Source organism: Lissotriton helveticus, chromosome 2_1 (genome assembly GCF_964261635.1).
Source record: "Lissotriton helveticus chromosome 2_1, aLisHel1.1, whole genome shotgun sequence".
Lineage (NCBI taxonomy): Eukaryota > Metazoa > Chordata > Amphibia > Caudata > Salamandridae > Lissotriton > Lissotriton helveticus.
The window spans coordinates 580,108,995-580,133,631 of record NC_136059.1 but is presented as its reverse complement, the minus strand read 5'-3'; the positions used below and the strand labels follow the sequence as shown (position 1 = coordinate 580,133,631).

At 47.0% G+C, this 24,637-nt stretch overlaps 1 protein-coding gene across 2 annotated transcripts in view; it reads right to left on the bottom strand.

Moving 5' to 3' along the window:
* Positions 1 to 24,637, bottom strand: part of LOC144818148 (uncharacterized) — a 138,661-nt gene that overhangs the window by 62,666 nt on the left and 51,358 nt on the right. For both annotated transcript variants that reach the window (XR_013607053.1, XM_078675261.1), the window contains exon 2: positions 18,253 to 18,365. Coding sequence is in view for 1 of the 2 variants with exons in the window: in XM_078675261.1 (XP_078531387.1) it covers positions 18,253 to 18,365 (113 nt within the window). In the remaining variant the exon portion in view is untranslated. The remainder of the gene's footprint in view (positions 1 to 18,252; positions 18,366 to 24,637) is intronic.

Sequence of the window (24,637 nt, the reverse complement as noted above, 5' to 3'; positions counted from 1 at the left end):
ATGCATAAGTAGTTCACTTTGAAAGGCTCACTGATACAGATCTTGCAGCCATATTTTCCTCTACCAAACCCACAAAGCACAACGACAGCATCCTCCGTTTAACTATCATGAAATCCCTCTTCAGAGAGGAACCCACACCCATAATCAAGATGGTAAGTTCGTCCTTATCACAAGTCCCAATTCGCCAACCCTTTCAGGTCCATGTAAACATCCCTAACTACTCCAGATGAGTTATTCTTTCTCCTGTAATTGCCAAACTATACGCATCGCCTTCTGAAGTTCATATGATCATTACTGAATCAAAATGCAATACCAGCCACAATGGGACCGCCCTTTCTCCCAGCTTGTAAATGATCTAGAATTGCTCACTCACCTCTTGTCAGGTGTCATAAGTGAGACTCGCAGAAAGACCTTGCCACCCCTTGATATCTGTGCTGGTGAATTGAACCATAAACAGAAACCAGGTGAGAAACAGGGAAGGAAGTGAGAGAGAAAATACCAGGCTTGGAGTCAACTCTGAGCTTTCGTCTGTTTCTAGGGATGGCACCTCTATGCCTAGATGTTACGATGAGGAGTAGATCCAAGGAGCTGTAAGACAGAGGGCATTGGACAAATAGAACACATAACAATTTAAACAAGGCTTATTAGTTTCAGCAGTCGGTGGTGCCATGGTGCACTGGGACGAGCTGGGACGAGCTAGGAGCCAACCTGGAAACAGGCCTCAACCACTAGAGGCTGCTGAACATACACAGGTAAACACAGATATGACTCTATGAGAAATAGTTCTCCTTCTTAGTTCTCGCTCCATGATACTTCTTCTCACCCTTCTCCCCATCCGTTTCTCTCTCTCTTTGTACCAGTTTTCTACTTTTCACTCTCTCTCTTGAGCCTCTTTGTTCCTGCTTTCCACTTTCCACTCTCTCTCCTGGGCCTCTTGGTACATGTTTTCTCTCCTGGGAATCTTTTTGCCCATTTTCCGCTTTTTACTTTGGGTCTCTTTTTGCCTGTTTTAAAGTTTCTCTTTTTAGGCCCACTTTCCACCCTCTCTCCTGGGACTCCTTGTGCCCACTTTTGCCTTTCCACTCTCTCTGTTGGGCCTCCTTTGTGCCTGTTTTTCACTTTTCACTCTTTTTCTTTGTGCCTATTTGTGCCCTGTTTGCCATTCTTTGTGCTGTTTTTCCTTCTCTGTGTCTCTTTGTGCCCTGGGCTTTCCTGCATTTTCCTGCCACCTACCTACCCCCTCCTGTGCTTTCCTGCCTCCCATCACCCCACTGCTTACTTGCATCTCCTTCATGTGCCTTCTACGATCTGTTGCTCTCCTGCTGTTCCATAGCCCCACCCTCCACCCATGCTTCCCACTCCCTCCCAGGACTTACTTAATGGTTGCTGCTGTGCACCGAAGGCGCACCAAAGGCAAGCCCATCTGCACCTGTCAGCACAAGGTGCATGCCCAATTCCACGAACCCTGTTCCAACCGAATGCCATCACTATACAGCAACCAGCCTGCATACACTCAACACTGAAAGTTGCCATATCAGCTTCTTCCATGCCTTGCTTCGCTCCTCGGTAGGACCTTTCTCATACCTTTACTGCAATTTCACATCTACCAGCATGCACTTCCCATGTGCTACAGTGCCTCTCCCGGTCTGGCATGCATGTTCCACCGCACACCAGATCTCTTAAGAAACACGCTACTGAGATTTGGAACACTATTGAGATACGCTCCCTGTACATCCTCCTCCTGACAGAGACCTGGCTAAACCCTGTCACCCATATCAGCAACCACCATCGCCACAGCCATCCCACCATGCTACAAAATTTCATGACAGGACAGACCGAACAGACCAGAAAGAGGAATTGCCATTATCTACAAAGACTCAGTCACCTGCACCACCTCCACTGATGAAGGCAAGCTTCTCAGAACACATGCACTCCCGACTTCAGACCGGCAACAACACCTCCATCCAAGGCACCCTAGCCTACCGACTACCTGGACCATGCGCCTCCTTCAGCAATCTCCTCACCGACTTCATCACCCAGTCGCCATCAGCTCAAACGATTTCATCTAACATGGTGACCTCAACTTCCATCTCGATGATCAAAAAGATCCCCACTCCACAGACCTACTCAAGAGCCTCGAGATCTTAGGATTCACCCAGATCATCCAGGGCCCCATCATCAATGTGGGACACACCCTTGACCCCATTTTTACAGCCAGTAACAAGGTCTAGTTCAGCCACCTCATTCTGCTTACCTGGTCTGACCACTCCAACATCCACTGCTTCATCGACGCACTCCCCAAACCCCCTCAACCAAGATTACCTACAACCTCAGATGTAGCTGAAACAAGAAAAAGGACACAGACTGGACCAACATCCTTACTGTCCAACAGTCAAACCTCATCTGCAACCTGCATGCCAATATCAAAACTTTCAAACAACTGGATCACTACTAGCGCAGATACCCTAGCACCGCTAAAGAAAGCCAGACACACAAGAACCAACACACGGGGGGCGTGGCCAAGATGGCGTCGGAGTAGGACGCTTCTTCGAGCCTCTCCGACGCCTGACCAACAAAGCTGCGGATAGCGGGGGTCCCGGGGGTGCTGCCCGGAGTTTCACCGACGGCGGAAACCGCAGATGTCAGGCGGACTGCTCCGGTGCCATTAGCGGAGTGCTCCGACGTCTGGGGAGGCCGGTACAGTGAAGCCGTGTTGCGGCCTGTGCAGCCGCGGAGTTGCGTACCTGCGGAGCCCGTCCGAGACGGGGCGGCCTCCGGTCCCGGTGGAGATCGATAGTGCCTGGGTCCATGCACTGCGCCCCGCGAAGGCTGGGGGCGGGCCTCATCGGAGCGCTCGGGAGGAGACATCGGCAACGCAGGTCAGGGGGCATTGGGGACCCCAGAGTCGACCGGAGCAGAGCTGGACAGGGCCTAGATGGCGGGAACCCTGACTGTTTGAAGCCGGGTCCGGACTACGGGGCGATCGGCCATCGAGGGGTGACGTCTGGAGCGGCTGGCCTGTGAGGAGGAGACGGCGGGGTGGCCCAGAGGCCCGGACCCAGCAGGGCCACAGTGACTGGGAGCCCGTGGGGGCACAGCTCCACAACTCCCGAGCTGCCGAACACAGAGTGTGCCAGAACGGTGGGGGAGAGAGTGAACCCTGCAGTGGCGGTACTGTGGACCGCTGCCTGTGCTGGCCTGTCCTGTGGGGCGGACCTGCCCTAGAGTTTGCTGCAGGGCTGGCCTGCGCCTTCCGGGGGACTTTGTGGGGTGCCCTGCCTCTCTGGGCCCGGACATTGGCATCTGTGTGGAGGCGGATTGGCGCAAGGGAGACTCGGAGGCTTGGACACCTGGGGTGGACGCGGCAGCTGCTGGAGAGAGAGGCGTGACCGCCAGCTTCATCTGTGGCGCCATTTTGGGGGAGACTTCTTCGTGGAGCGCTGCGGTCCGTCCCTCATTATCCCTGGAGTAAGCTGCTGGGGGTGGCCCTGGCCTGAGGCCCTTGAGCACATCCTGCGAGCTGGCCACTGACATTGTGGGGGAGCGGCATCTTGGCCTGGTTGAGCAGAGGCCTGGCCGGCGTCGCCGGGGAGCTCTCTCGGCCTTTTCGCATTCTACGACCGGGATTGGTTCCTCGTGAGTGGCGCTGGAACTTCAGCGCGGGAGCGCGTAGAACAGCCCAGGAGTTCGGGACACTTGCCACCTGACCACGGAGGGGCCGTTTCGGCGGTGGAAAACAGCGGCGCCATTCTGAGGATTCCGTGGAGGGCGCTGGGGTATCATAGTGCTGGGGGCCTCGTGTGGTGACACTGCCTTTGCCTGGTGCCCATAGCATCATTCCCCGGTGCGGCAGCCCACCTTGCCCTGTGGACCGCGCTTACTGACTGTTGCATTACCGGGGTGGTACCAGTTACTGGCGGGAAGGGGGCCGTGCCCTTGCACGGATTGCTTGTGGGAGTGCTCTTCACCGCTTGCGGGCCCAGCCTCCCACCGCTGCGGGGCCTTCCGGGAGCGGGAGACCCACCACGCTGAGAGCCGGGGCGGACCCTCAGGATGGCCACCTCACTGCGCAAGGGGAGGCAGGGGAAGGATGGTGCCCCCAAGAACTCTCAGCAGCCGGCATCACCGGGAGCTAGTGGCTCCTCGAGGCAATCTGACGATGAGGCGCCTGCCACTAAAGCCTTCATGACAGAGCTTTTTTCCTCCATCAGGGAGGACATCTCGGAACTCAGATCGCAGTTGGCATCTGACCTGCGGGAGGTGAGGAGAGATGTGGATGGGATCGGCGAGCGTGTGGCGACGCTGGAGGATCACGACCTCAGCTTGGCGAATGATGTACATCAGCTGCAGCAGGACATTATCCGTCTCACGGAACAAAATTTAGATTTGCAAACCCACACGGAGGATTTGGAGAACCGCTCCAGGCGGAATAACATTCGCATCAAGGCTGTGCCGTGGCAAGGAGAAGCCGGGGACCTCCGTGAATATGTTCAGGCCCTATTCTTGCAAATCTTGGGCGATGAGAGCGTGCAGGACATACGGATGGACAGGGTGCACAGAGTGGGGCTGCCCAGACGGGGAGGGGGCCCTCCTCCCGATATCCTCGTCTGTGTGCACGATTTTCAACTGAAGGAACGTATCCTGCGCCAAGCTAGGACCATCTCCTCTCTGCAGTTTCGAGACCACCATCCACAGCTGTACCAGGACCTGGCTGCCTCGACCCTTCGGAAGCGGAGGGAGTTCCGTCCGGTGACCACCTTCCTGAGGGAGCAGAACATCTCTTACTCGTGGGGGCATCCCTTCCGGATCATCTTCCGCTGGCAGAACCGGCTGGTGCAGATAAACACGTTGCAGGTGGCGATTGATTTGCTGGGCCTGGAGGACGTGGCGCCTTCTCAGGGGAGCCGCTCTTCGCCGTCCAGGAGACGACGGCGCTCTTCTTCCTGGCATAGAGTCGGTCCCTCTCCGGAGCGGAGACGGCCGGATCGCACGGCCAGCGTGCAGGAAAGGGATGCTGCGGTTGCGTCGGTGGCCTCCGCCACTTTGGCTGATTCTCAGACGGGCTCTGGAGCTGCATGACCCCCTCTCCCGCTGATGGCGTCGGAGGGGCTCTGACCCCGAGGCCCGGGAGTACTATTGTACTTTGGAGAAGACACACCGGGCCGTGGTCCAGGGGGCTACTGATCTGGTGCCCTCTTCCCCTGATCGATCCGGAAGGAGTTCCTCGGATCGTGATCTACTGGACCTGATGGCTGTTCGACTCAGGTCCTATGTCTTCAATCTTTTGCTGTTGTCTTTTTTTGCAGGGGGGGGGAGCGGGGGGGGGCTCTGGTTCTGGGGAGTTATGGGGGTTTGGGTTGGGGGGGGATGGTTGGTGCTAGGGTTGGGGTGTGGGGGGTGTGTGGTGGCGACCCTGGTGAATCACTGCTGGGTGTGGTTGATGCTTGTAATGTTCTATGCCGCTACCTATATCAGGCGCTGGGTTGGGTCTTGTCCATTCTCTGTTTACCTTGTCAGGTCATGCTGGTTGATCCCTCGGGGGGAGGGGAGTGGGATCCCATGCCGGAGGGGGATGCCCGGGATACTGAGCCCGAGTCCATTGTCTCAATGTCCTGGGATTGCTGCTCTTCCTGTGTCTTCTTGCCCACGGGACGCTTGGCTGTCTGGAGGCGGGGTCTGGCTGGCCCGGCGGAATGGCCTAGGGGGTGAAAGGGGCTGTCTGGCTGTTGAATTGCTGAGGGGGGTGGTGGGTGAGTGTGGGGGGAAGTTCCGGCTCCACGCCCTGATTGTCCCTCCTGCAGGTGCTGAGCAGATTCCTCTACTGTCCTTATGCCTGTTAGTATAGGTAGCTGGAACGTGAAGGGCCTTAACTCCCCGCAGAAACGCCAGAAACTCTGGAAGTACTTGCTGGACCACCATCTAGATATAGTTGCTCTACAGGAGACTCATCTGGCCAGGAAAGATGAGCTGCGACTTCGACACAGACAGTTTCCTCTTCTCTACAGGGCTTCGGCGTCCACTAAACATAGGGGGGTGGCCCTTATGTTTAGGGCTTCTCTCCAGTTCCAGCCACTGGGAGTGAGCAGTGATAGGGAGGGCCGCTGGCTCATGGTGAAAGGCTTGTTGTATGATCGCCTGTGTACGTTTGTGGCTGTGTATGCTCCGAATTCTGGTCAGAATGGGTTTTTACAAGGACTGTTGGACAAAATGGGAGACTTTGTGGAAGGGCACTTGATACTATTGGGGGATTTCAACATGTTATGGGACAAGGATTTGGATGGCTCGGGTGCACACAGGGCAGACACTGGGGTCTTCTCAGGGGTTACGCAACAGCAAGTAAGCGACCTGGGTTTAGTGGATGGCTGGCGTTTCATGCACCCTCACACGCGGGACTACACGTTCTTCTCTCATGTACATCATACATATTCCCGCATAGATTACATCTTCGTCAGTCAGGCTCTCAGGGGGGACATCACTCTAGCTGGTATTTTCCCACTGTCGTTATCTGACCATAGTTTAGTGGTGCTTGGGCTACACTGGGCGATGGGGGGGGACGGCTGGCGGAAGTGGTACTTCCCTGCGGCGTTGGTGCGGGATGAGGTCTCTTGCACCGCGTTACGACGGGCACTCGCAGACTTCTTTACTCTCAACCCACCCTCCGACACGTCGGTATACACCACATGGGACGCGTGCAAGGCCTCTATACGAGGTACGTGTCTCGCTCTTAACGCGAATCTTAATAAGCTCAGGCGCGCTGAAAGGGAGGCCCTGGAGGCGGAGTTGGCTACATTGGAACAGGCGCATAAGTCGAACCCCTCTAGATTGACCCTCCGACCCCTCACGGCGGTGCGGGGGAAACTGAGGGCGCACTATAACAACCGGGCTGAATATACCCTCTTGCGTCTCAGACGGATTTCTTACTCCCAGGGGAACAAGGTGGGGCGTCACCTGGCCCGGCAACTCCGGGATAAGCGTGAGAAGGATTACATCGGGGGCATACGTGACCACACGGGAGCTATTCGGCATAGGGACGCGGACAAGGCGGCCGTTTTTGGCCGCTTCTACGCGCACCTCTATTCGGCGGAGGCCTTGGACCCCGCAACCCAAGAAGCATACCTGGGGGGTCTTCCTATTCCACAGGTCTCCAAGGAGTGGAACGACTTGCTCACCTCCCCCATCTCCAGGGAGGAAGTATTAGACGCCATCAAGGGCCTGAAGCTCCACAAGGCGCCCGGCCCCGACGGTTACACAGCCCAGTTCTATAAAACTTTTGCCTCGGACATATGCGATTTCTTGGTCTCCCTCTTCAACGCGATGGCATCCGAAGGGCGAACCTCGGAGTCTATGGCAGAGGCTCTGATTACCATTCTCCCTAAATCGGGGAAGGATCTCTCCGAATGTGCCTCCTATCGGCCGATAGCGCTCCTTAATCTGGATGCTAAGCTGTATTCGGCTATCCTTGCTGGACGGCTGAAGGATTTGATGCCGGCCCTGATCCACCCGGACCAGTCTGGGTTCATCAAGGGACGCCAGACCCATGACAATCTACGCCGTGTGCTTCATCTGATTGAAAAGGCGGAGCGTTTCCGCATCCCCGCTGTGCTGATAGGACTCGACGCCGAAAAAGCGTTTGACCGCGTGGACTGGGGCTTTCTACACCGTACGTTGGAGGCCTTTGGATTTACTCCTCTCTTTATTAGAATGCTTGAAGCCAATTACCATAGCCCTACCTCACGGGTGCTGGTCAATGGCTGTAGATCTGGGCCGTTCTCACACTCCCGCGGCACACGCCAGGGTTGCCCGCTGTCGCCGCTTCTTTTCGCCCTCAGCATTGAGCCGCTGGCCTTGGCGATTCGGGAGAATGAACGGATCCTGGGACTCCCCTTCACGGGGGAACAGCACAAGATTTCGCTCTTCGCAGACGACGTGTTGCTCTCTATCCGAGACCCGGCGCTGTCGCTCTCACACGTCCACACGGAACTCTCGGACTTCGAAGCCGTGGCTGGTTTCAGAGTGAATCTCAACAAATCGTCCATTCTGAACCTGACCCTTCCGCCCCCAGAGGTTCAACGGGTTAGCTTGCTTACCCCACTCCCGTGGGCGACCTCCTCCCTGTTGTATCTGGGGGTGCGACTGACCTCTACCTTGGGCGCGCTGTTCCAGGCGAACTTCCCGCCAATGCTGGCTGTGATCCGGGCGGAGCTGGAGAGGTGGAAACCCAAATTTATCTCATGGCTGGGTAGGGTTCATGCCCTTAAGATGGTCCTTCTCCCCAAACTCCTATATCTCTTTCAGGCACTGCCCATCCCGATAGGGGTGGATTACTTCCGGCGACTCAAGACCCTCATGCTGAAATTTGTCTGGCAAGGTGGTCGGGCACGGCTTTCCTATGCGGTACTTCGGCGTACACGGGCGGAGGGAGGGGTGGGATTTCCAGATATGCACTTATATTATAAGGCAGCCCAATTGAGAGTTCTGGTGGAGTGGTCCCAGCAGCTGTCCGAAAAGCATTGGCTCCACATGGAGCGGAGTGTAGTGGGACGGTCCATTTGGGACCTGGCCTGGAAGCCCAGGGCGGACCGGCCCAGGAATGCATACATCTGCACCCCCACTAGCACGGTGCTGAAAGTCTGGGACGCTCTTAGTGGCGATGACCGGTGGACAACGTTCCCGTCCCCATTCACTCCTATCCACTTCAATCCAGCCTTCCCACCAGCTCTGACGGATGGACCCTTTGGGCCTTGGAGAGAGGGTGGATGCAGGTCCCTCACCCACCTATTCCATGGTGTGACGCCTCTTACGTTCCATAACTGCATGAGGGATTACGGTGTCTTACCTACTGAACGCTTTCGTCATCTTCAACTTCTCCACTGGGCGACTTCGCCTGGGGTGGTGGGTGCAGCCACGAGACCGCTGACGAAGTTTGAAAGCTTTATCCTCCATACCTCCACCATGAAGGGGACGATCTCTTTTTTGTACAAGATGCTCCTTGATACCACGGTGTCCCCCCGGCCTCGGTATATGGAACATTGGGAGACTACGCTAGGACGGGACATAACTGACGTTGAGTGGAGGACCCTATGGAGGGATGTGACGACACATAACCATTCCACTGATCTTAGGGAGGCGCACATGAAGCTCATCTTCGATTGGTATTTATATCCATCTAAACTACATAGGATTTTCCCAGCCTCCTCTGATAGATGTTGGAGGGGATGTGGGGAACTGGGGGACTTTCGCCACATTTGGTGGGATTGCCCATCTATCCGACCGTTCTGGTCTGAGATTCTCTCGCACATCAGGGAGGTAATGGGCTATCCGATCCCGGACTCATTGGACTTTGTCCTACTGGGGCTGAGGGATCCATTGGTCCAATATCAGACAAGGGCGGATAAACGCATTCTATGGCTGTGCCTTGGAGCGGCTAAACTGACCCTGGCGGCTGCCTGGAAGAGTCCGGCAACTCCGGCTATCTCCTTGTGGCATGCCCGACTGTGGCGACTCTTGAGCATGGAGAGGCTTTCGGATATCTTTCGAGGGAACTTTAAAAACTTCATGTTCACCTGGGGGCCTCTGGTCCGTTTTCTGTCCCGTGGATTGCCCTCAGCAGTGTGTCCCTCGGCGCTTCGTGCGCTCCACCTCTTCCAATTTTAGCCACCTGCGTATGTTGTGATGATTTGAATGAATGTTGGTCGCCACCACCAGGGTTGAGGGTGGGGGGTGGGGGGGGGGGGGGTGGGTTGTTATGTTGGGAATGTTTATCTCTTTATTGCGACAGGTTTTGCTTACATGGGCATACGATTTGGCCTATCTTTGGTCTGTGACCGAGACTGAGTCGCTCCTCCTCTTTGAGATTTGGGACTTACTACGGCACAGTGAGCGTGCCTCGCCACCGCTGGAGGCTCCAACATAAGACTTTGGCGTTGCTAAGCTGTCGCTCGAGGTTCTTGAGAACATGTTCTAAAGCACCCCCTGTGTGGGGATACATGGCGGAATGTCGCCTGTTCCTTCCTATTTCTCTTGCTCACTCTTCCACTGTTTTTCCTCTCTTTTCTTCTTCTATGATATAACTTGCAAAATAAAAATTTTACAAAAAAAAAGAACCAACACACGAGCCAACTGTTACACCGAACACCACAGAAACTCCAAATGACTCTGCAAACAGATGGAGAACCATTCAAGGCACCACCATAAGAAACTCTTACAAATCAGCACTCTAAAAGGCAAAATAATCAACCCTAGCTCTCACACTGGAAAACAGCTCCAACACCTGCATAGAGCTCTTCAACATCGTCATATATTTCCCAAACCCCTCAGTCGCCACTGATTCCATCACCCCTTTGCAAGACCTCTGCGACAACCCCTCCAATTTTTTCCACTACAAAATCTTCAACATCTACACTAACTACAACCCTCAACTCATGACACAAGAACTCAACAAACAGCTGCCCACCACCCATTCGGACCATAAGAACATGAACTGAAAACCCCTCACCCCAGAAGTTACGGCTGAAATAATGGGAACAATCCACCCCGGGACCCCCACCAACCCCTGCCTCCACAATATCTTCAACCTTGGAGAAACCTTGATCAACTCTCACCACACCACCATCATTAACACCTCCATCCAAAGTGGAACTTTCCTGGACGGCTGGAAACACACAGAAATCACAGCTTTCCTGAAGAAACCCATGACAGACCAAAAGGAGCACAGCATTTATAGACCGATCTTACACCTGCCCTTTCCAACCAAAGTCGTGGAGAAAGCTATCAACAAACAACTCTGCAACCACCTCGAATAACACCACCTACTGGGTATTTCGTACTCTGGATTCCACAATAACCACAGCATTTAAACCACTCTCATTGTAGCAACAGACAAAATCCGTACCATTATGGGACAAAGGAGAAACTTAGCACTCATAGTCCTTAACCTTTCCGCAGCTTTCAACACTGTCCCCCACATCACCCTAATCCAGAATACATGGACACACCCTGAGATGGCTAGCCTCTTACCTCTATGACAGGACCCAACAAATGACCCTCCAGCCCTACACCTCGGAACCACAGAACCTCATATGTAGAGTCCCTCGACGATCAGTTCTGACCCCTAACCTCTTCAGCGTCTACAAACCACCACTCACCCATGCTACAAAATCCCATGGAATTAACATTGTATACTATGCCGACAACACCCAGCTTATCCTCTCTCTCACAGACAACAAACACACCACTAGGACCACCTTCAACAACTGCATGTCCCACATAGCTAACCGGATGAAACTGAAATGCTTAAAGATCAACACAAATAAAACCGTAGTACTGATCTTCAGCAACAGGAGTTCCTTATGGGACTCCATATGGTGATCATCAGACCTGGGACCCATGCCAACGCCCACCACCACCAACCACCACCACACACCACACCAAAAACGGCAATATTATCGTGGACGACAAACTCACAATGGCCAAACAAGTGAACACCATCATCTCCTCCTGCTTCTTCATCCTACGCATGCTCCACAAAATATTTCACTGGCTCTTCACCGACACTAGATGCACAGTCATCCAGGTCTTCCTCATCATCACATCAGCAGACTGGACTATGGCAATGCACTCTAGGCCAGTAGCACAAATCAAATCTTACAAAGACTCCAGACCACCCAAAACGCCGGCGCCGGACTAATCTCTCAACATCCCCCGCTCCTGCTCACGCACGCTCTCCTCATCCCCAGGAGCAAGTCAGGAGGTGCTTCTTTTCCTACATTGCCACCGAATCCTGGAACGACCTTTCATACCACATCAGGACTCCCCATCCCTTCTTGAATTTCGCAAGAAACTGAAGACCTGCCATTTGACTACAAGCCCAATCAGCCTACTCACCTCCTCCAGGCCTTATTACCCCTCGGGTGATTAGCTTGCCCTACAAATCCCGTAACAAAACAATACAATGAAGTTTGATTTGTGCTACTTCCAATTACAGATGGGTGAAATTTTAAGTATGCCTACTAAAATTGTAAAAATATACACATTAGATTAACAGGACCTACTCTAAATCCCGCAAAAGTCTCAGGAGTGAAATTTCAACCTATTGTGTACAGTTTATTTTCTGCTTGATCAGAACATGTCTTGCAGTAGACTGGTTAACCGGAAATGCCTCTGAAGAGACTTTTTCACCTTGAGCCAGTCTCACATACACTTCGAAAACTGAGTATGCCCTCGTGTTCAGACATCACATGAGATCTCTCAAAATTGATTGTATAATGTGCATATCTTCACGAATTGTGCAGTTTTGCTTCTACAATCTCACTGTTTTAGGGACTATTTAAAAAATATACATACAGCTTAATTAAACCACTATGTAACATTACATCACAGTTAAGGGAATTGTTGTCTCTGATTATTTTGTTTCTCATTTGCAGTCATTCACAAATATAGTTCTTACTTTTGCTACCACACAAAAAGCATTATGTTTCACTCTGACCTGCTGTCGGTGTCCCATATAAACCCTGTGTTTTTCTCCCACTCCAGAAGTATTTTCCATGTGGGGCGATGCCTTCCAATACTCGCCCTGTAAATAAGAGGGTATTTCAACCCCATAATGCACACTTACTGGACTGTATTTTTGAGTCAGGCCTAGGCAGCGCGCATGTGGTGCCTGCAAGACCAGCTGTAATCAATAATATGACTTTACTCCCACCTGTTGCTTACCATAGGTTTAGTCCACTGTCGCTCTTCTTTCTTGCCTCGTAACTGGTTCCGGCAGCCCAAACGTCACTTCCGTTCAAGGCTGAGGAGCACCGACCCAGTAAAATTTTCTGTTGTTTGGAGGAACCATTTTTTAATGTTTGTCCTCCCTCTTCCAGATCCTTAATCATTTTCCGTTTGTTCTCCCTCTTCCATATCCATACACCCTCCCAGTAGTTTTCCACTTAGCCATATATTGATTTGATAAACCATAGAAACATGCATTTTCGCATCTGCATTTGGAATGTGTGTTTCCTTTTGTACATTGCTGCGATATACATAGAAATAGATGAGGGAGGAGAACAAATGTTTTGCAGTGAAGGACGATTACTGGGGACAAGAAGGCTAATGCAAGGGAGCTATTTAATGTCTCATTCCGTGAGCCTACATTTTGGGAACTGTCTCAGTAGTAACTTAACCATGCGCATGCATACTAGTATTTGAATGGCAATACATGGTCTAGTTGTTTCGTGCAGTTGCTTGTTGTCGCTGTCTTCTTCGTCCCCCCCATCTACATAAGTAAAGTGTGAGATGTTTTTGTTTTTTGTACACCTGCATGGTGTCGCCCCGTCGGGGGGGTCGGCAAACATGTATTGTATTGTATTATAATTGCATTTATATAGCGCTTACTACCCCTGACGAGGCGTCAAATCGCTTTTTCGGTGAGTAGCACGCTACTCCGGGACCCATAGAGGATTAGTGTTGAATTAGTATAGTGAAACATGCAAGTACATTTTAAGTGGGGGATAGGTTAGTCAGTTATTTGGATTTGGAATGATAGAAGAAGGATAGAGGAGTACAAAGGTTTGTATTTATATAGCGCTTGATGAAGCACGCTATTCAGGAAGCCTACAAACGATTAGTGGTGAATTAATATGGTGAAATATGAAGTAATTTCAGCGGTGGATATTAGTCAGTTACTTGGAGTGAGAAGTATAGCGGAGGGATAAAAGGGGAAGAAAGATTTGCATTCATATAGCACTTGTTACCCCGGGTGGGTGTTGAATCGCTTTTCTGGCGAGTAGCACGCCACTCCGGAACCCATAAAGGATTCCTGTTGAAAATTAGTATAGTAAAATAATATGAAGTAATTTGAGTAGTGGGTATGTTATTCAGTTATTTGGGTAGTATTTTAGAATGATTTAATATGGAATTTGAGAAGTGAACATGTTAGTCTGTTAATTTCGATTGAAAAGGATAGTGGAGGGATAAAAGAGTGAAAGATTTTGGAGGGATAAAAGAGTGAAATAATTTTTTTTTTAGGTCTTAGCAATAGGAGGAGGCTTTTGGATGAGTAAAAAAGAGTTTTGGAGGGGAGGACTCAGAGGAAAGAGTTTGGAAAGGTTTGTTAAAGGGGATCGGTATAGTAAAAGAGGTGTCAGATGATGCAAGGAGGGTTAGAGTAGGAGAGAGTCTAGAAAGGGTTATTTTGGCAATCATACTAGTGGTATGGGGTTTGGGATAAATGAGAGAGTGGGTGTAGAGGATATATTGATATGTGTATAGGATGAGATATAAGGTAATGCATTCAAAGGAGTAGTAGAAGAAGTTTGAGATGAGTCAGAAAGGTTGGGCTAGAAGATATATTGAGCGAAGTATAGGCTGAGAAATAGGGTAGTGCATTGGAAATACTAAATTGGAAGAAAGTGATAATATATAGATCCATAATTACATTGAAAGTATATAGATACATAAAGATTAAAAATATTGATAGGGGCACAGGATGAGAAATAGGGTAGTGCATTGGATATGTTTTTTCAGGAAAAAAGTAACAGACACACAGATCCAAGTACAAGGAAGGTACATAGATACATGTAGACCAAAGATGATTTTTATTTACTTATAATTATTATTTTTTCTCTCAACAACATAATTATTTTACATGTTTATACAAAGTAATACACAAAGATAGGTACATATCTATAGTGAAAAAAATGCTTGTATACAGAAGGATATGCTGTAAATTTCTGTTTGCGTATGGTGCTTATGTGGGGAAGAGCCAAATCTTGAGTAGTTTTCTGAAGATAAGGTGGTTGTCGGTGGACCTTATGTTGGGGGGTAAAGAGTTTTTTAGTTTGGCTGCTTGAACAGAGAAGGATATGCCACCCATGGTTTTTTTCTTGTATGGTGGGATTTTGAGGTGAGATGCTACTTTAGTGTGGAGATTCCTTTGTTGAATGTGTTTGGTGATTTTATTCCCGATGAAGAGCAGTCCCATTCCATGTATTGCTTTGTGGGTGATACAAAGCAGCTTGAACGTGGATCTTCTGGCAACCGGTAAACAATACAGGGCTTTCAAGGCAGGGGAGAGGTGGTCTCACGGTTTGATATGCAAGAGTATTCTGGCAGCCAAGTTCTGAATCTGTTGTAGTCTTTTCATGGTCGTTAAAGGTGATCCGTGGTAGAGGCTATTGGCGTAATCGAGTTTGGACAGAACAAGGGAGATGGTAGCTTGGACCTTGTGTGGAAATCCCAAATGACTCACGTTACTGCACCTCACACACTTAAAGCACGTTGCGAAATGGCATATCCTTCTCTGTTTTCCCTCAGCATTTGACCATCCTTTTTCTCTAGCAACAGTGCTTTAAGAAAGGTGAGCAGGACAAAATTCAGGTGGGGCTGAAGTCTGATAGCAACGGAAAGGATCAAGTAAACACTCGGAGGAGCCAAACCTCTACACACACTCAGCTTCAAGCCGCCATCTGGACAAAATTCTCTCACTTATGTTTTCTTTACTCAACCATAGCCAAATCTGGTTGGGTTTATGTCACAACCTCAAATTGTCACAATCACCATCTCTAGATCCATTGCGTCATGTTCTCTCTTTGTTTCTGAGACATTATGTTATGGATCATTGCTCGTGGAGCTCTTGAGTAGTATACAAAACCTCTCCATTCTTTAGTTTGGACTCAGTACCTTAAATGTAGCCATGTCTTTGGACAATATTTTCTGTTGACCTGTGGTGGGTTATGTTGCTTATATGATGTGATATCACTAGCCGGAGAGGATGTGCTGATATGGGTAGCAAGTTGGTTGGTGTGCTTGTTGTGCAGTTGAAGCCTGGCCATTTTTTAGAATTTGCACAAATCTGCAATTATACCATATCTTTTCTGGTGAGTTTGTACCATGGTCTCTTGAGATCCCAAACAAGCTAGCCTATATCGTATGGCTTCTTCGTTTCTCTACATAAACTATACCTTTGAGTACCAATGTCTCTACTGCACTTAGTGACTCTGATTACTGCACTACCAGTTGTCTATATGTGCTATACACCTTTGCCTTCAGATACGAGGGTTATAATCGTTGGATTGCATACATACCAGTGCTCTATTTGCCATTGTGGTGGTGTGAGCTTTTCATTATGAATGTCACTGTTGAATATGTTTTGATCAGTGGCCTATAACTCAACACATTCCAATACACACCACATAATTCAACACCAAAACACATATTTCAACAACACCATTACACAACACCCCATGCATCCAATCCTCACCACACAATTCCACAACATTCAACAGCACACCACATAATTAAACTCTACTTCATGCCACTCCACAAAATAGTATTTCACACAATTCCACTCCATAACACACAATTTCACACCACATAATTCAAGTACAATCAATGCCACATATATACTATCCATATAATTCCACTGCACACAGTGCCACATAATTCCACTACACAAATCCACACAATACTACTCCACACAATTCCTCAACTAAGAATTCCAATCCAACCCACATAATTACACTACACACCACATACATAACACATTGGTAAAAGACATTGTCATTTACAACGCCAATAGCTCTAACACAAGCAAATGTGAAACCTATTGCATTTCCAATGCTTCATAGAGTAGGTGTGGGACCTGGGTGAGAAAAACAATTTGGAAGATTTGTGGTTAAAAAAAACCTGCAACTTTGTGTGTATTCAGTATCTTCCCAAAGGCACCCCTCAAGGCTGAGCCCCCGGGGAAGAAACATGCTACCACTCCTAACTCTAAAGTTGTAACTGAAGTCATTCTGCACTATCAACGGATTTCCCCTGACTGGACTCGTAAATACAATTTTCGGCCTGAGAAATCTGATAATTCTGGTTCCTTGCATCAGAATTAATTTGGGATTTCTGATTGCAAAATCAAACTTTTGAGCACCTGCAAAGGCTCAAAAAAGGAGCGAGCCCAGCTGGGCGACACAGCTATGCGCGGTCAATGAAATGGCGGTAAGATACTATAAGACAAAATATTAGTATGGCTGTGCTCTAGATTAGGGGTATATCCGAACTGAATTATTACTTTCATTCCAATCACTACTATCTCTGCTACTGCTATTTTTTCTGCCTCTGCCAACTGAGCTTCTGTTATTCCTACTACTATTGTTACATCTATCACTGCTGCTGCTTTGGCTGCTACTACTACTAATACAGATACTGCTGTTGCGGCTATGACTACCACTGCTGCTACTACTGCTGATATTATTACTACTACTATCATTGCTGCTGCAACGAATACTCTTGCCACTGCTTCCACTAATACTGCTATTGTTGCGAAGGTGTTTCTTTTACTGCTACTTCTAATACTTTCATAACTATTACAACTAATACGTAACCTGATGATGTTGTGCTATATCCTGAGTTCAATGCTATTCAGGCCCTGCCTGTAGAATCTTACTGTGATGACATGTTATAGAATGTTATGAGTCAAATGTTCATAGTTGACTGGGCTGAGCAGCATGCTGGCTGCTCCTGGTGGGGTCTATTGTACCATCTTGAATAAAGCTACCTGAAACTCATCATGCGTACCTGACTCAATCACTACAAGCTTCTGTACTTATTACTATTACTGCAGATAATAATCATTTTACTTTAGCTGTTACCACTGTAATATGAGTTTTGCTGCTATTACCACTGCTAATATTACTACTACTACACATACAGCAGAAGCAATGCATAGATTGGAGTTGAAACACTATTGAGACTAGAATACCTTTTGGCTGTTGTTCTGAATTGGTAAATATCTTATCCACGTTGGCTAATTATACCAAAAACCACCGTTACAACATGTTTTGATATAAATAGCTCCAGACAGGTTGTTGTGCTTTTAAACACATTGTGCATTTGCTTGTGGGTGCAGCTTTAGAAACGTGCCCAGCATTTTTGTGGCGGCTAATGCGGCGTGCCCTCTAATTATCGGTGTCTATGGGCTGATGGCTCACCGCTCAAAACACCTGACAGGCACGTCAGATGAAGCTGGGTCCTAGCATGAAGGCCACAATTACAGTACTGAATCCGAAATGGGTCATTCTTAAGGAGAGTCCAGCAGTGCTGATCTTGGCTGTGATCAATGAACCATCTCGTGACTCAGTGCGCACCACCTAGAGCCGGATAAGCTCCAGAGGCCTAAAATGGGATTTCTTTGACTTGTGAAAGCAATGCCCAGCTACTGATTTAGCAATCTACTATATTTACTCGCCCAATGAGATGTGACAAATTACTCACCTACATCGAGGAACGAGACAGCAAAGCGGTGCATGCAATAGAAATTCCACCCATTTATAGGACTGCCTCCAGGCTTTTTTTCTCTGGCATGACCCGTATTTTAATGTCCAAGGCTGTAAAAAAATTAGGAATGTCGTCTAAAGCTGGTATTCTCACCCCTCTCCCCCACATCAGTACATACTTAAAACAGTAATCAGAATAAGAAAGCATTTGAAAATGTGCTCTAGAACTGCCTTAACGACCTTGGACTGATAAGTACAGTAAACAGGCACAGAAGTAATGTTAAAAATGGAAACGGAAGATTTTATTTAAAGTTTAAGTACCATGGCCAGTCTTTGCAGGCACTTAAAACGTGACCATAATGACATGTATTTTTCACTAGAAAAGTTGGCAAGTGGCAACCCTTTAGTGAGCTCGCCAGCATGCCCATATCATTTGTGCTCTTCCTATTAACCCATCAGTCTGGTAAACGCGTTGAGGGAAGAGGCCTGTTTGCATTTGAACAAAATAGAAAATGTTTTATCACGTCTCTGTTTTATGCTGGGGTTTAGAGTCTATGGTGTTTGAGCAAACATTTGAAAATTGTTTTAAAATCCTCTTTTTGACCCATTTTGTTTCAAACTGTTCTCGGGAGTTATCCTTCCCCAGACAGATCAGATTACTTGCTTCTTGCAAATATTAAGCCCCATTACTTTCAAAGATCAACAGCAGTCATTGAAAGAATAAAAACGATACAATGTCTGCATTGGAGTTGTGCGAAATTCGTGTAATTTGCTTTCATATAATTCTGCGAATTTTGGAGAAAATTATACAAAATTACATGAAATTATGCAAAATGCACACTCTTCATTTAACACTATATTTCAGTGTGAAATGTATTCTTGTGTCCAATTTTAGCTCAAGTGCATTTCTTTACTGTAAAAGAAAATGGTAGTTTTTTAACTTATGGGAAACCAGTAATCACCGGGACCTGGGGTAATTGACAGAACAAGGAACAAAGGGCCCCATGCATCAAACTAAATACCGGTCGCAAACGGGCAGATTCTCAGAATCCGCCCCTTTGCCTCCGGTATTTTTGCATTTGGGATGCATCATCCCAAATGCAAAAATCGCAATTTAAGGAATCTCTAAATTGCGATTCCTTAAATTGCGATTGCATTTAAGGAATCCCAAGTTGAGATTCCTTAAATGCAATGCATGAAAGTTAAAAAATTTGCGATTTCGCTAATAGGAGTAGCAAATTACCATGAAGTTGAACTTCATGGTAATTTGCTAAAACTTTGAAAAATGCACTTTCGTGCATTTTTCAAAGTTTCATGTTGCGCACACACATGCCCATAGGGCATGTGTGTGTGCAACATATGTGCAGAGATCAATTTCAGGGGTGCAACAGGGTGTCATGTTGACACCCTTGAAATTGCATGAGCAATTTGCGAGTACCTACTAGTACTCGCAATTTGCGAGTACCTACTGATACTCGCAAATTGCTCATGCAATCTCCTCTTCATTCCTATGGGCCTGTAGGCCCATAGGAATGAATGGGACAGCATTCCTGAATTGCGACTAGCAATTTGCGAGTAGCAATTAAGGAATGTTTAGGAATCGCTATTTTTATAGCGATTTCTACATGCATAGGCTTTTGTGATTCCTAAATAGCGATTCCTTAAAAATCGCTATTTAGGAATCGCAAAAGCCTACGTTGATGCATGTGCCAGAAAGGTCGTTATTTAAAAGAATATGCAGAAAGCACAATAACTCCCCAGCAGACATCAGTTGTGAAAGAGTTTATCAGGTTAACCTTACATTTCAAAATGGGCAGCAGAAGCCAGGGGCTGGTCACATGAGACTGTGAGTGCCTGTGTGTGGAATGACTATGAGGCAGGCAGACTCCAGGGCAGACTGAAACAGGCTACTGGAGCAGGAGCAATGAAATCCCTTTGCTAAAGCAAGACTATGTGCGAAAAATAATCTTTCTTCTTTGGCTAACAGAACTTCATTGCTGACAGGCACTCACAAACAGTCCCACGCGAGCAGCTCCCAATGTCTGCTGGGGAGTCATTATTAGGCTTCTCATGGCTGCTATTATGGTCTCGGGCTCATCATAGATGTTAGAGTCATGATGATAATCCTAGAATGAGTTGAGGGTCGAAACACCGGCGACTGAATGTACCGTAGAACCACTGTTGAATATTTAGGGGCATATTAGCAAGAAGCTGCAAAAAATATTGCAGAGCGCGCTTAGCGCAAATATTTCCATCGCCAGCTATCGCTGGACTATAGCACCACGCTAACGCTGTATTAGCAACAATTAGCGCCATGGTGATATATATTCCAGCGATAGCGGGAGGGAAGGGCCAACATCGCGAGAAAACCAGCGATGTTGCATGGGGAAGGTGGAAAACCTTGCTGATACGACCCTGTAGTCGTATCAGCATAATCCACCCCCCCCCCATGTTAGGTATAGCTAACTCCTGATGTTAGCAGGTGTTAAAAAACCGGCGATGACCCCGGTTAGCGCAACTTTTTACGTCGCTAACTGGGACCAGGGCCTCCTTGCTAATATGCGATAGGCCTGCTAGCGGCTGTTTCTCAGGTCTGTTGGTCGGGAACGCCTACTTTGCATGTCATTAGCGATAAATATCGCTGACATGTAAAGCGGCACCCAAACCAGTCGCTTTCGACAGAAAGCTATTGCTAACTGCTGTTAGAGACAGCTTGCTGATAGGGCGATAAAAATATTGCAGCTTTAGCGGCAAAAAGTGCAGCTAAAGCAGCGATAAGGCCCTTGGTAATATGCCTCATGATGTGTTATGATGGGCTGTGCTGTTCTTGTTAATTCGACACACTAGATGATCATGTTTATCCCATCCGTGTGTCACTTATGAAGGATTACCAAGGACGTTTTTCTACACTAGCACTCACTGTGCAGTTTTTGGGACTTTCATGGTTTACTTAATTAAGAATGTCATTTGACTGCACATAATTTCTGCACATTCCTTTATCGAGGGACCTCTGTTCCTTATTCCACCCGTAAAAAGAAATATTGCAAATAAATACAAGTGGCATCAGCAACAGCAGTTCTGGTTCTTCTCATAATCCCTGAGCATTTACAGTAAAATTTACAGCGAACGGCACATATGACTGGTGTAATTTAGGGAATTTCAGCTAACAAGCGTAATGCAAAATTTCCAACATTATGCAAGTTACTCCGCATAACTTACATTTCTCCCAAGCATAGTCTTGTTGAACCCTGGTTACTCTCTAAAGTTTCCAACAGGGCCCAAACATTACGCTTTAAGTTTTGTGAAATCCATAAATTCAGCAGCATAATCTGCACTCTTTTAATCAAATAAAACAAGGAACTAATAAATAAACATATTTTTAAACAAGTTGTTTCAATATTTCATTATTGCATATCCATGAAAAAATTTGTTGAATAAAGACTCCGCCTCTTTGCTTTGCACAAGAGAAAGTGCCTTGCAAATCACTATAAATCAACATGTATTAAAATAAGTAATACATTAGGCCAAGAGCTTAGTTCCTATCCAATGTATGGTGTATATCAATTAATACATATGAATGTACTATTATTGTTTCTTTTAAATCTCTTTTTTTCTTTTATTATGATTTAGCAATGCATTTATGTAGTAATTTAAAGTCCTTGAGCCAGGTATATAAAACACGCTGGATTTAATGAAGCTTAGTTCCAAGTTAAGTTTCAAGTAGATAAGTAAAAGATAACAAAGCCCCACCAGGAGCAGCCTCCCTGCTGCTCATCCTGCATCAACCAACTGCCACTCCACACATCTCCAGACCCCAAGCATTCCGTGACATCACACACATCCAACATTCCAAACATCATCAAGCACACCAGCACTCATTCGGGCTGAGCAGTAGGGAAGAGACAACTAGGGAAGAGGAATGGCAAAACGTAAGTTCTAACAATTTATCCTTGAGGTCCACATTAGGAGAACTGTGAAATCAAGACAGTTTTGTTATGAATAATTTAAGTTCCCAGTGCTGTTCAGCGTTTTGTAGAACTGTACCCACTTTAGGTTAACACATATTATTTCATGAAATGCAAACATAAATGAGGAACCTTCCACTGGCATAGCATGACAGTACCCTAATGCAAGTGAAATCTAAAATAGACATGTATCTGTCTTGTGCTGTTATGTTAATGATTGACTTATTATGGAACTACAACCATGTGAATTTTTGTGATATCATTATGGTGAAAGGGGGCTAGTTGGCTCTTTCACTCAGTGAATATTTTTCATTTGAGCTCCACTGAGTAAAGTGTCTTGATTTGTTTTGATCCTATTACAATCTTTGCCTTCATCACACCTTAGAATGTCAAAACAAATTGTGCTTTTGTATTTGCTTTCCCTACTGCTGATAGATACTGAAATAAGTGTACAGTTCATTACTTGTATTTAAAATGAGTTGTGTGTTATAAAAGTGACATCCTACATCCTTTACTTTCACTCACACTACACCTGAACAAAATTGTCGCATAGTTTGCTTAAAAACCTGCGTTAAAAGAAAAAGCAGCAGTTTGTCAAAGACAGTCTGACATTTACCTTCTGTCTTTGAAGCGCAGCAAATGTGACAAGATACATACAACATTTAAAGGCCTCTTAGTTTATTGCTGGTTCAACTTCTAAGGCCTTTTGCGACCCACCAAAAATTAGCTCACGACTTGGGTCACGACCCACAGTTTGGGAATCTTTGCTCTATGGTGATAAAAATCTAGATCCAAAGAAAAATTGTGGTTTTGGAAAGACGCAGACTTTTCAAAGAGTGCAGTTGTCTGGGAGCGACTACGTAGTGACCTTCTGATCCTTGGCAGCGACTCGAAATTATAGAAAATGTATGGGAGAAATGATTAGTGTGTAGTGGATAGAAAAAGCGAATAGCAAGAAAGTACAGGGTTGTCTCTTATCTAAAGAAGAAGAATCTTTGGAAGAAGCAGCGTGTGTTTCAAATGCATCAAATTCCATGGTGTCAGGGTTTATAGGAAACGTTAGTGCGATCAAAGCATTGCCTCAACCTGTTGGGAAAGAGTCAACAAGATACCCTTGTTGTGTTGAGAGGATATGAAGACAAGGAGGGGTTGCATCTACTTTTCTCAGTCTCATTGTCCACCTATTATTGGCTGGGCTAACAGTGACCAAGAAATGGAAAGTCCAGATCGGCCTACTGTTACTCTCTGGTGGAATAAAGTTCGGAATTTATACACAAAGGAACAGCTACAATGAATGATTAACTATCACAATTTGAGAGCATATGGAGTCCCTTTCCAAACATATTTTATGAGACATGCGTCACTGTTACACCCACAGCCTCCTCAATCCCTGATCCAAATAGTTGGTGTATTTCCATCTCCTGACAGACATCTAGATTAGCATAGAGCTTTGCAGAAAAGATGATCGGGTCAGTGTCATTTTAAAGATTTTGAGGGCCACGGGCATACCCATGTACGGAACAAATGTGAATGCTATTACCTATTTCCTGCTAATTAAAACCCACATGATGCCAGACAATGCTAAATTATATTTTAAACTATATCACAAAAATTAGTTGACATACGTCTTAGTCAGGACCCCAAAATCCTTAAAATGATACAGAGGAAAGAGACAGACAGAGATGGAGGGAGAGGTTGTGTGGTATCTATGGTTTAGAGTTTTAGATCCTCTATAATTATTCACCTGTCTCTATTGTTTAGAATGCCCATTGGTGTTCTATGTTGGGTGTTCTCTCTTGAGTCAGTTACTGCCTGACTGCTATTTCTAGCTGACGTGCTACATGTATGCTGTGGAGGAAACTGCATTAAAGAACCTTTATCCTTCATCTATCCTGTCTCCGCCCTTCATTCAAGACAGGACTTAACAATTGGCGACGAGGATGGGATGATTCTCTTAACAAGACCTTTGTGCATTTAAAGAAGCTCATTGTACAGGCTCCCTCTCTTCATTCCTTTAGAGATGACATTCAATCAATTGTCACGGTGGATGCAAGTGGCATCGGGCTAGGGGCTGTTTTGTCTCAGTTAGTGGATGGAGTGGAACAAACTGTTGGTTTTTCTTCCAGATCCCTTTCTCCTGCAGAACGCAGATACAGCACCATTGAGAGGGAAGCCCTGGCTTGTCTTTGGGCCACCAAGCATTTCGAAACTTACCTTTGGGGTAGAAGATTTATTTTGGTTACCGACCATAAACCTTTAGTGTTTCTTTTATCGAACAAAGACCACAATAGTCTCAGTCCTCGTTTAGTTAGATTACTCTCAAGGATGTACGAATTTAATTTTTCTATTACACATATCCCCGGAGGTAAAAATACCCGTGCTGACTTCCTTTCTAGATGTCCCCTTAAGGTTTCTGAA